Source organism: Taudactylus pleione, unplaced genomic scaffold (genome assembly GCF_031769625.1).
Source record: "Taudactylus pleione unplaced genomic scaffold, aTauple2 ptg000397bl, whole genome shotgun sequence".
Lineage (NCBI taxonomy): Eukaryota > Metazoa > Chordata > Amphibia > Anura > Myobatrachidae > Taudactylus > Taudactylus pleione.
Window position 1 is genome coordinate 6182975 of NW_028284799.1, and position 12048 is coordinate 6195022.

At 42.8% G+C, this 12048-nt stretch overlaps 1 protein-coding gene across 3 annotated transcripts in view; it reads left to right on the top strand.

Annotated features, from left to right (window-relative positions):
- The window catches only part of ALDH3A2 (aldehyde dehydrogenase 3 family member A2), a 40095-nt gene that overhangs the window by 17188 nt on the left and 10859 nt on the right, over positions 1–12048 (top strand). For all 3 annotated transcript variants that reach the window (XM_088446369.1, XM_088446370.1, XM_088446371.1), the window contains exons 3-7: positions 479–710; positions 2552–2637; positions 4090–4298; positions 7376–7493; positions 7726–7867. In XM_088446369.1, the coding sequence (XP_088302495.1) occupies positions 479–710; positions 2552–2637; positions 4090–4298; positions 7376–7493; positions 7726–7867 (787 nt within the window). The remainder of the gene's footprint in view (positions 1–478; positions 711–2551; positions 2638–4089; positions 4299–7375; positions 7494–7725; positions 7868–12048) is intronic.

Here is a 12048-nt window from a genome sequence, read left to right on the forward strand (position 1 = left end):
GCCTCCTGAGGTGCAAGAAGAAATGTGTGTGTGAAGTCTGTTTTTTAGGGTTCCCCAATGATGGTTTGGGTGCCCAAACAGTGGCTAAACCCGGTGCTTGTAGCTGCGTTAAGTACTAATTAACGCCCGAACGGAGAAACAGTTGTATAGCTCTATCAGGTGCCAGTTCATATAATCGGCCAGCAGGGGGATGCGAGAAACATTTCAATCGCCCTCTAAATATCTGAAAGAACATGCGGAACTTTACATACTCAAAATATGTTGACTTTTCCATGGTATTTTAATCAGTGCAAACGTACAATAAATGAGACCACATAAGGCTTATGCAAGACACAGCTGGCTGTCTTTCAGGTGTTTAATGATCTGTTGCTCTGTTAAAATATAAAATTCTTACTAAAATAGGCCACAATATAATGAAGGTTAGTAACTATAGTGGCATAATATATAACCTAATAAGCTATTGCTGTTTTATGTTTAGAGTGACTGCACTGCTTACACTTATGAGATGATGGGACTGTTAGCTGAAATTGAGCTGGCAATTGACAAACTCCATGAGTGGGCAGCACCGAAGCATGTCAAAAAGGATCTACTGACCATGAGAGATGAAGTTTACATCAACTATGAACCTCTTGGTGTTGTCCTCGTTATCGGAGCTTGGAACTACCCATTTGTTGTTACTTTGCAGCCTGCACTGGGCGCCATTGCAGCAGGTACAGTAATTTGGTCATTGTCATTTTTAATTTCATTAGAATCTCTAACACTGGTTTCAGTCAGTTGTATTTATTTATTGTACATGTTACATTGTTACCTAAATGTCAAAAATAAATTGTGTGTAATATTGTTGACTGTTATGTTAAATTTAAAAATGTGAAGTCTTGACCCTGTGTGTGTAACACCTATGAAATTTGTGTTTTTGCTTAATACTTCCCTCCCACCATCTGCAGGGTTTTGACATCGGGGACCATTACCCTTTCACCTCTTAATTGCAAACTAAAGTGCTTCTGAACTATCAGGGCTCATCTTATGGGGGGAGATGTACTAAGCCTTGGAGAGTGATGAAGTTAGGAGCTGATTGGATGGTACTTTATCACTCTCCACTTTACCACTCTCCAAGACTTTGTACATCTCCCCCATATGTCAGGAGCACTGATTGGTCATAAATATGCAGCCAACCAATCAGTGCTGTATTTGACATTTTTTCATCAGCTGCAGCAGGATAATGGACCGTTACTGAGGAGCTTGAAGTTAAAGAAGAGATAACAGGGTTCCCAGATATGGACCCCTATTCTGTTAGTTGGGGTAGGATTATTTATTACCAATTATTTATATAGCACACACATATTCCACAGTGCTTTACGTTGTTTGTGCCCACAACCATTTTCAATTGTCACAGCTAATTGCAGTGGTACTGGAGCCTGGGGTGGGCAGCCTTGTCCGGGAAGGCCTTTGGTGGTTTAATTTAATCCTGATATCAGGTGCTGGTTATGCAACAGGAAGTGGACACATTGCTCCTATAATAGTGAAGTGAAGCTGGTTTCTGTAAGCGTGGAGTACCGCTGGTAGATGGGGTAATAGAATGAAAACTTGGTAAAGTGCTAGTGGGAAATGTGGTAACCCAAGGACACAGATAAAACTGATTTTGAATAAAAAAAAGTATTAATTGAATATGAGCAAATGGACAAGCAAAAAGCTTTTAAACCTTTTTAATGTCTCAACAAACTGGGGTGAGGATGGCAGGGCAGTGAAGAAAATTCAGTCACTTAGGGGTAAGTGTATCCTTGTCTTCTGCTATAAAATTCTGGGAGCTGCCTTAGATCAAGGAGTAGATGTAATAACCTGTGACTCGCAGGCATAGACAAGTTCCCGGCGAGTCTTCCCGATGTCTTAAAGGGGCAATCATTTCAAGGGTAAAAGCAACTTTGTTTTTCCCTTTTAAATGATTTGCCCCTATAAAACATTGGGCAGACTCATTGGGAACTCGCCGATGCCTGCATGGCTATGGTTATTACATCTACTCCTTGATCTAGGGCAGCTCCCAGAATTTTCTAGCAGCATACAAGAATAGAAATTCAAAAGCTTTTGTCAATGTTTAGAATTTCCACTACCTGCCTACTCATGGTTGTTAAATTACTGTAAACGGTTAACAGATCTGATTTCTTCTATTTAAAACTGGTATATCCAGATATATCAGCAGTGGAATTACACAATTTCAACTGGAAAAAAATCAAGACATGCCTTGTGAAACAAGTGTATATGGGAGCCCTAACATAATGCCCCATTTGAAGACAAAAAGCATATAGCTCTAATTTAATATATATATTAGTGTAACTACAAATTACTGCTTTTCCCAAGCAAAGTTTTTATGCTCAAAAATATGACCTGACCCTTACTTTTCCTTTAGGCCGTCTTATTAAATATTAAACACAGAGGAACCTTAAGCCGTTTTGGTAAACATTCACTCTATAATAACCTTTTGTACAAAAAACATAGTATGTTTGCAGATGTGCTGAATTTCAGATCTGTGATGTAACAATATCTCCTTTCTGTAAAGGTAACGCTGTGGTGATCAAACCCTCTGAAGTCAGTGAGCATACTGCCAAGCTCTTTGAGAAAATTATCCCACAGTACTTGGACAAGGTACTAGAACAATGTCTGCAATTTTACACCATACTATTTCTCTTCTTGTTTAAAAATAAATGATCATAAAAAATGACTTGTTTTCAAACCTATCTTTTGGTAATCTATTTTCAATTGGCAGCTAAAAACCAAAATAAATACTGGCTTCTGATGTGCTTGTTCCCACCACTGTATTTAACAGTTTGGAATATAGTGCTCGTTATTCCTCATTTATTAATGGGAGTTGCAAGTACATTACCTATGAAAAGTGCTTTAAAAAAATTGGAAAATTACTAAACCAAACATTTAATTTTCATGCATTTTTACTCATTTTGTACAAGCTTATGGTACGGGATGTAGGCAAAAGGACGACAATGACATCTCAACATTGTTAAAATGTCCACAGGCAATGTGTCGACAGGCTGTGGGGAAAGGTTAGGGTTAGCATGTGGTGGGGGATAGGAGAGGTTAGGGATAGATACTAGAGTAAGGGTGGGCTATAAGCGGCCCCCCAGCTGTTGTAGAACTACACATCCCAGCATGCCCTGCCACAGTTTTGATATTTGGCAATGCCAAAACTGTTGCAAGGCATGCTGGGATTTGTAGTTAAACAACAGCCTGAAGGCTGCTTATTGCTCACCCCTGCACAAGAGAGAGGGTTAGGGATAGGTGAGAAATTCCCACCCGAATGCCCTGATCCAGAAGTTAGTCACATGATCGTTGGGAGCAGGTAAGTCACTGCTGGGCCACCAGTAAACAACTTGTTGACATTTTAACAAGTAGACATTTCACCACTGTCTACATGATGAAGGTCGACATAGTCAGTTATTATTATGACCATGTCAGCATCAAACCCAACCCTATTGTGCTGTCTTTTTATTATTTGTAGATTAATATGTGAACCATGTTATTCTTGTGTCAGGGTTACAGTGCAAACCTTTCTCCTTCAGGGACATTTTAGGGGGACTTTATTCTAGGACTTGTGTATACATGTATGTTTGATGAAGAGGGCACATCCCATGTTCTGCATAATACAAATGTGTAGCATGTTTATTGGGCCTGATTCACTGATGTACGCAACCAAATGGTCTGCGTTTTCCGGCACAGACCTCCTGTTCTCGGCTACGGAGCTGCGAGGGGCAATCTGAGTAACCTCAGGGTTAGCCAGACTGCCGATGGTCTCTCAGAGGATCTGTTGCTGCATCTTAGTACGCAGAACTCGGATCGGTGATGTTGTCAGGAGGTGGCGTCTACTTACACCTGAGGCCTCCTGCTGCATTAGTATGTTAGTTGTATGGTATTACACAGCTGCTTCCCTGCGGCTCTGCAATGCCGTACAGCTCTGACATAGGCCCATTGTGTGTTCACATATTTTCTATAACCTAGCTAGGATATTGGGATCGGTTCCATATGTTTTATAGGATTGTATCTAATGTATGCTTTAACAAGAATTGTTGATCTGCCTTTTTGCAGGAACTGTACCCAGTGATAAATGGGGGAGTAACAGAGACTACAGAGTTGCTGGGTGAACGATTTGATCACATTTTCTATACTGGCAATACGAATGTTGGTAAAATTATAATGAAAGCTGCTGCTAAATACCTGACACCGGTAACCCTTGAACTTGGAGGGAAAAGTCCATGTTACATTGATAAGGACTGTGATATTGACATTGCGAGCAGGTGAGTTTTACTTTGTAACTCAGCAGAGATTACATGTCAAGGTTTATTGGCCACATTTGTCATCAAGGCTCTTCACACTTTATGACGTGATAGACGACATCCCATGTTCAGTGTGTAAATGTGTGTGTCTTGTGCAAGTCCTCCAATTCAAAGATGTACAAGTAACCTGAAATCATCATTCGGGGATGGTGTGCAATGGCCGTAAGAGTTTTATTTATTTTTGTATCCCTTTCGCTGTGGAACAATAGGAAATAAATAAATAAAACTTTCCCCACTGGTCCTGATACTCATGACATCACCTTAGTACTTTAAGTTCATGTATCTACACAACCTTCGTAGCTACAAAGACAGGGGGATATATATATATATATATATATATATATATATAACACATTCTGCTTCTAGTTCACTTTCTTCAGTTTACATTTTTTCAGCCCATTTTGGTTACAACTTTTTCGACTTGTTAGAAGTAGCAAAAGGCTAATAGTGTTTTCTGAAAATGCAATATCTAGAAGAAAGGGTGTAATTTTGTGTGATCACTGCATAAAATAAATTGTGATTATAGATGTTGAAATGTGACAAGCGCAACTGTTGGAAAATGAGTTCAGCACAGGGGTGAGCGATCCCTCAGCAGGAGTTAAACATATCATTGTAATCTTGCTGAGGTAACGTTAAAGTTTTTACTTTATTGCCTCTATCATTTCTGCAATGTGTGATCACTAACCCCTACATTATCAAAAATGAATAACTTCACATTATTTGAAAGAGGGACTCCCCTCTTTCTCTATCATCCAAATGGGGGATTGCTGCCTAATCATATGTGCATAGAGGGCTGAGACAACAACAGTTCTCCAACTCTATGCCCCCTCCCTGGAGCAAACCTCACTTGTTTTTTATAGCACCTGACAAGAGCAGACGTTTTTCTTGTGGTTTTATTTTATTTTACTTTTATTTCATTTAAAAATTCACCCTTACATCCTGATTGGCTGCAGGCTCATGGGGATACATTTTGATATCTCCTCCATCTTCCCCCCCACGCCAATGTGGCTGTCCTCCAGTGGACATTGGTCATGCTATTGACGCAAAGTGTGTTGAATACACCTTTGGGAGTACCTCTGGTAATGACAGGAACTGAGTGCACCGGCAGGTTCCGCAGCCTTAAACCTCTACCGGTGTCCCCACGGCTAAAACAAGCAAGTTAATTCTAGCGTCAGAATATCCTGTCTGATCCTGATATCACTGTTCTATCTGCTACAGCCATCTATGGTCAATAGGTTTGTGATTATTTTTTTTATCCAATTGAGAACAGTGAGAACATTATGTAGTACATATTACATTTGAGAATATCGGCTGTTGAGAGAACTCCTATTGAAGACTAGCTCTTGTTACTAGAGAGCAGTTTGTACTGTTGTGCTAAAGCTACAATACTAAATGGACAGTACCTGAATTGTGTGGAGGATTAGTATACAATAATTTACTATCTGTTACATTGTAAAGATAATTGATTTGTAATTCAATTAATAATCGTGCTCTTACAGTATACAGTCTATGCTGGGTACACATTGGCCGACATATCGGCCGTTCAATTGAACTGCTGATATATCGTATGTGTCGGTCAGTGTGTACAGACCATATGTGTGTTGATGTTGTTCACCGACATGTTGGGTCGGCTGTACAGCACAGGCGATGTCCGAAATATCTGCAAATATATCTGCTCATTGTGCTGTGTGTACAGACGGTTAGACAACCACTTGCTACACAGGCCACCCGGGAGGGCGGGGTGCGACGCGACCCCCCGGCTCCGGGACCCCCGGCCAGATGGCAGTGATGGTTGTACAGTGTGTATGCACAACCATCATCTGCAGATATATAAAGCTGGTTACACACCTGAATGATGGTGCGATGAGTTGTAACAATATATTGCATCGCCATACACACTACACGATCTGTCGTATGACAACGCAATACATTGTTACATGCTTCATGTAACAACACATAGTCAGTGGAATTGTCCCATGGCAATGACCCACGATGGGTGAAAACAACGTATTGAGGGTACACACTATACAATGGTCATGCAGACTGTGTGAAAGTACCAAGATTGCACTATATGTCGAATAGTGTGTACCCAGGTTAACATTAAGGTGTTTAATTGTATAATATTTGTTAGGAATCAGTAAAATAGTTTTTATGACCTCTCGTATTGTATCTTTATCATAGCACCCATTAAGAATACATAGCGCTACTTTAATTATCTTGATAAATCGGCAAAGAATGATGATTAGACTCAGTAGCAGCAACGATTTTGGAGATAGTAGTAGTAAATCGTAGCACAGACAATCCAGTGCTGTTCAGATTTTTTTTTATTGAGAAGTTATATTTTGAGCATATATTAAAAAAAAAAAAAAAAACTCTTGCATCAAAAAAGCTGAAGAGGATGTTGTAGAAGCCAGTGGCTATAAGTCAGATGATACAAAAATGCACACATTTGGTGCACTGGGTGCCAAATCAACAGACACTGGTTTCATGAGCACTAATTATATGTATGCAGATGTATGTTTAGCTGGGTACACACTTGAGTAATATCTGTCCGATTTTGCCAAATCAGAATGACAAATCAGCATATCGTTCAGTGTGTATGCCCAATTTGCACGCTCCAGCGGGCACATGCGATATTATGTGGTTGGCCATGCTGCACGTCCAGTCACGCGTTATCACGTGGTGCCATACATATTAATGAAGGACTGAAAGCATGATCGTTCCGTTGTTCATCAAATCGTGTAGTGTATACCGGCAATCATACGATGTCCAGGGTGAAGGCAAACCGCCCTGAACATCGTACCAAATGCCGGTTGCTCCAGTGTGTACCCAGCTTTACTCTCTCTCTCAAATATATTATTTACTGAAAGTCTATTTACTTTGACATGTGTGACCTCAACAGTGACATCACTGGAGACCTGATTGAAAATGGTTTGTTTGTTTTTTGTTGTGGTGTGTTTTTTTTTTTTTAATCAAACTGTTAGTAGTTAATAACTATTTTATGTTAAATGCAGCATGTTGTTTTTTTTCTTTTATAGACGTATAACTTGGGGAAAGTTTGTCAACTGTGGTCAGACATGTATTGCTCCTGATTATGTCTTGTGTGACAAGTCCATCCAAAGTAAATTGATAGAAAAGATCAGAGAGACGTTAAAGGTATGTCACGATGATACATTTACCAATCCTGTGGACTATGGCTTTTGCTCTCTGTAATATCAACATTTATTATATTGAGGACTGTAAATAATAAACAGGCCTTATGTCTGTTTAGAAGTTAAATATATTTTTTGATGCAGCAAATAAATCTGAATTTTAGAAAGTTTTGCATTGGTTATAGCCTATGACATACTCTGCCAAGATGTAAATCTGTCATAACTATTTGTTGCAGGAATTTTACGGAGATAATCCCAAGAACTCTCCAGATTTTGAAAGGATCATTAATAAACGTCATTTCCAGCGTGTGATTGGTTTGTTGGAAGGGCAGAAGATCGCTGTTGGAGGGGAATATGACGAGGCCAACTGTTATATAGGTATGTTATATTGTCACAGAGTGTCCATTTTTATGTATACCTACCTTTCTCATGTAATTAACTATTCAGCCAGTGATAGCATTGTATGTGCAGATAATGTTATAGAAAGCTGCAAGTAACATTGAATGCAGTATGGTAATGGGCGCTATATGTGCTAGTTTGTGCAGGAACTGCAATAACGCAAGGACCTTGAGAAAACTAAAGCCAGGTACACACTAGACCAGTGTTGGCTAACCTTGACACTCCAACTGTTATGGAACTACATAACCCAGCATGCACTGCTACAGTTTTGCTATTAGGGCATGCTAAAACTGTGGCAGGGCATGCTGGGATATATAGTTCCACAACAACTGGAGTGTCAAGGTTAGCCGACACTGCACTAGACCACAGGTTCTCAAACTCTGTCCTCCGGACCCCAAACAGTGCATGTTTTCCAGGTCTCCTCACAGAATTACAGGTGAAATAAGTAGCTCTACCTGTGGATCTTTTAAAATGTGTCAGTGAGTAATGACTACACCTGTGCACCTGCTGGGTGACCTGCAAAACGTGAACTGTGTGAGGTCCTGAGGACCGAGTTTGAGAACCACTTGCACTAGACGATATGTTGTCCAATCCGGTGGATCAGACGGCATATGGTCTACATCTGCCAGTGCGTACCGGCTATGTTGCTGACTACTCCCTCGCATTGTCAGCGACATCGTCCAGTTCACATGCATGCGATATAGTTATCGGGGACGCTGCTGCCGAATGCAGCATGGCCCGCTCCCGGCATCGGCAAGTGTGCATGCATTTGCCGATGCCGGGACCCCCACCAGGCGAGATCGTGCTGGATACAAATCGTTTAGTTTGTACCCAACATAAAACTAGTGAAATGTATTTTGGCAGCAGTGAGCCTGCTCGTCTGTTAATATGCTGCAAACAAATTGAATATAAGAAAATGATGCACAGTACAAAACTATAATATAATAATGAATCTGGGATATCTGTGATCCATGTTAGAGTGTGTAGAGGAATTACTGAAACTAATACTAACATCGCTTAGGCTCTGAGAACTAGTGAAATATGCAGCTAGTCTCTGCTTGTTCTAATGAAAGTGCATTTTCTTAGCAGTGATCACGCTGAATGTAAAAATTTGTGTGTCCCAGGAACCCCTCACAAGAAATTGGGGTCCTACTCCATGGTTTCTGGGTCCCATCACATATTATGGGGGATGAGGGCAGGCAGCAGATGGGACAGAACTGGGGGGCAAGGAGGGTGTTAAGGGCAGGCAGTACTGGGGCTAGAGAGGGGGTAAGGGTAGATAGCAGCTAGGGCAGTACTGGGGGCAAGGAGGGAGTTAGCGGCAGACAGTACTTGGGGTAGGGAGGAGGTAAGGATATATAGCAACTAGGGCAGTACTGGGGACAAGGAAGGAGTTGGCGGCAGACAGTACTTAGGGTAGGGAGGAGGTAAGGATATATAGCAGCTGGGGCAGTACTGGGGGGCAAGGGGGGGTTAAGGGTAGATAGCAGCTAGGCCAGTACTGGGGGCAAGGAGGGAGTTAGCGGTAGGCAGGAGGTAAGGATAGATAGCAGCTGGAGCAGTACTGGGGGGAGGGTTAGCTGCTTACTTTTGAGTGATGACCCATGGACTGTGGGGAGAGGCCATCATGCTGAAAAGTCTGTAGCCTGGGAGTCAGCACATAATGGGAGGAGGGGTGCAAATGCCGGCAGCCAAACAGCGAAACTTGAAGCTACAGGGCAGATGGAGGCAGAGTGGGCTGGGCAGTGGCGCACTGACACTGTCACCTGCCCTGGACCCTGGTGCTGTGCCGACGGCTGGTGTTCAGCACAAGTTAAGGTCTCAGTGGTGGCTGCTCCATGTGACCAGACAATGCAGGGCCAATTATAATGCAGCCGCGGATCAAATAGGCAGTTCCCTCATAGTCGGTTTACTGGAGAGGCGCAGCAGTACCAACAATTTGACGCAACAGCCTGTAATAATATCCTAGCGGCCCCTGGGGAAGGGGTGCAGACTGGAGACAGTATAGGCTGGCCAGTGGCACACTGACAGTGTCACCTGCCCGGGGCTGTTGCTGGGGGGTTACCACAAGTCAAGTGCCCAGGTGCGGCCACACCGGAACAGCTCTCGAACTGGCCCTGCGTGACCAGACACTGCAGGCTCGATTACAATGCAGCATGCAGGCAGTCCCCTCCCAGAGATAGCTTACCAGAGAGGAGAAAGGCAGCAGCAGTCGCCAGCAGCAACCCGATAACATCTTAGCAAGCGCCGGGGAAGGGAGGGGGGGGGGGCGTTAGGAGGCAGAGGGGGGGTGGTCAGCAGGGCTTGGACGGCGATTGGATGAGAAAACTGCCGGCTGTGATTAGTTGGGGAGACTGAGGACTGTTATTGGCTGCTGTGGTGAGCGCAGGTCATTGACAGCGCATCCCGTAGGACCCGCTCATTTTTAAAAAGTAATTCCCATAGTGCCTGTAGCGCGTAATAACGCGCTATAGCACTATTTTTGCAATCACTGCTTAGTAAATACACCCTGCAGCAATTTTTATGTACATCCACATTATACTGATTGTGTTGGTGAGGTGTAATTGAGAACACAATTTAATCAGCTATAATTGCACAAACCACTTTTCCTGACAACAGGGCATGTAGCATGCTTATACCTAAAGCCTGGTACACACTGGACCATATGTCGTCCGATGCGGCATATCGCTCACATCGGCCAGTGTGTATCGGCCATGTTGCTGACTATGCACGCTCTGATCTGCATGCTAGCAGCGACGAAATGACAGTGGGGGCCATGCAGCCGAATGCACCATGGCCCTCGCTGTCGTTCCGTTGCTGCTTGCATTGGCAAGTGTGTATGCACTTGCCAAAGCCGGTGGACCCGCCGAGGACAACATCGTACTGGGTACACATTTTTGTGTACCCAGCATAACAATCTACATCTTCTTTGTAGTGTGGAGAATTTTGTGAATTCAAGTGAATTCACTACAAACATACATTGAGCGGTAAATTTACTAAGATTCGAGCTTGATGGTTAGCAATCTCTGGAGAGTTTGGGCATTTTTTTTCCCCTCGCAAATTTACTAACGTCAAACTCTGGAGAGAAATCTCCTTTGCTACAGGAAAATACGGGAGAGTTAGCAAACTCTCTTCAATTCACCATCGGCCAAACTCTCGTAACTTTTCACTAGTGAAGATAGGATTCGGGAATTTACCAAGATGAGTTTGTAAATTCTCATGAGAACGGACAAAACTCCTGTCCAAATTCTTGAAATCAATTCACCTGCCTGTGAGCTGCGAGTTCAGCAGAAACATTTACTGATCAGTGTGATCCATGTATGATTCTGCCTGTAAATAGTAAATGAAGGGTTAATTTTATTTATTTTTTTCTAAATGACATAGGGTCCCACGTGTAACCAGCTAATGAGCGGCTGCTACATGTAAAGTGGATGCTGATTGGCTAGCGGTCCGTGGGAAATTGATAGCGGTCACCTGGCGTAGTGTAAGTATATGTGACAACATATACTTACACATGTCTGGCCTGGAGCGGGTCAGTCATTTTTTATTGTGCCAAGTACGGGGATGCTACGGAGAGCGGCGCGAGGATGATGGTGAGTATGGAATCTTTTTTTTTTTTCCCAGGTACCCCCATTGGTTTATACTACACAGAACAGCTGGCAACAGGTAAGTATGTGTGAATGAGTTAGGTAGGTATGTAATATCAGTGTGTGTGTGTCTTGTGGTTATTTAACTATTTATTTTACAGTGGGGGTACGGGTGCCAGCCGTCTGCTGGCACTTGTAGTTCCACAAATGCCAAAGGGCAGGTATTCTGGCACCTGTAGTACCACTGTAAAATACAATAGTTTTGAACGATTTCCCCCATTATTACCCCTGTACCGACAGCCCAGGGGTGCAGGGAAGAGCTTTGTGCCAGAGTCTACTGCACAGGTCTCCAGGAACATGGCACCCGCTCCTTGTTCCCGGGGACATCACTACTGCACATGCGCTACTCACCGTTAAAATGGACGCTGCGCTATTTACTCTGTAATTAAAGTGAGAGGAACAAGACAACGCAGGACTCCCGAGAAGTATACTAATTATATGGGTGCAGGTTGTGCAGTGTGGGCCTCACGGACCTAGGGGCCTGTGTGCACCCGCACACCCTGCACTCATTAT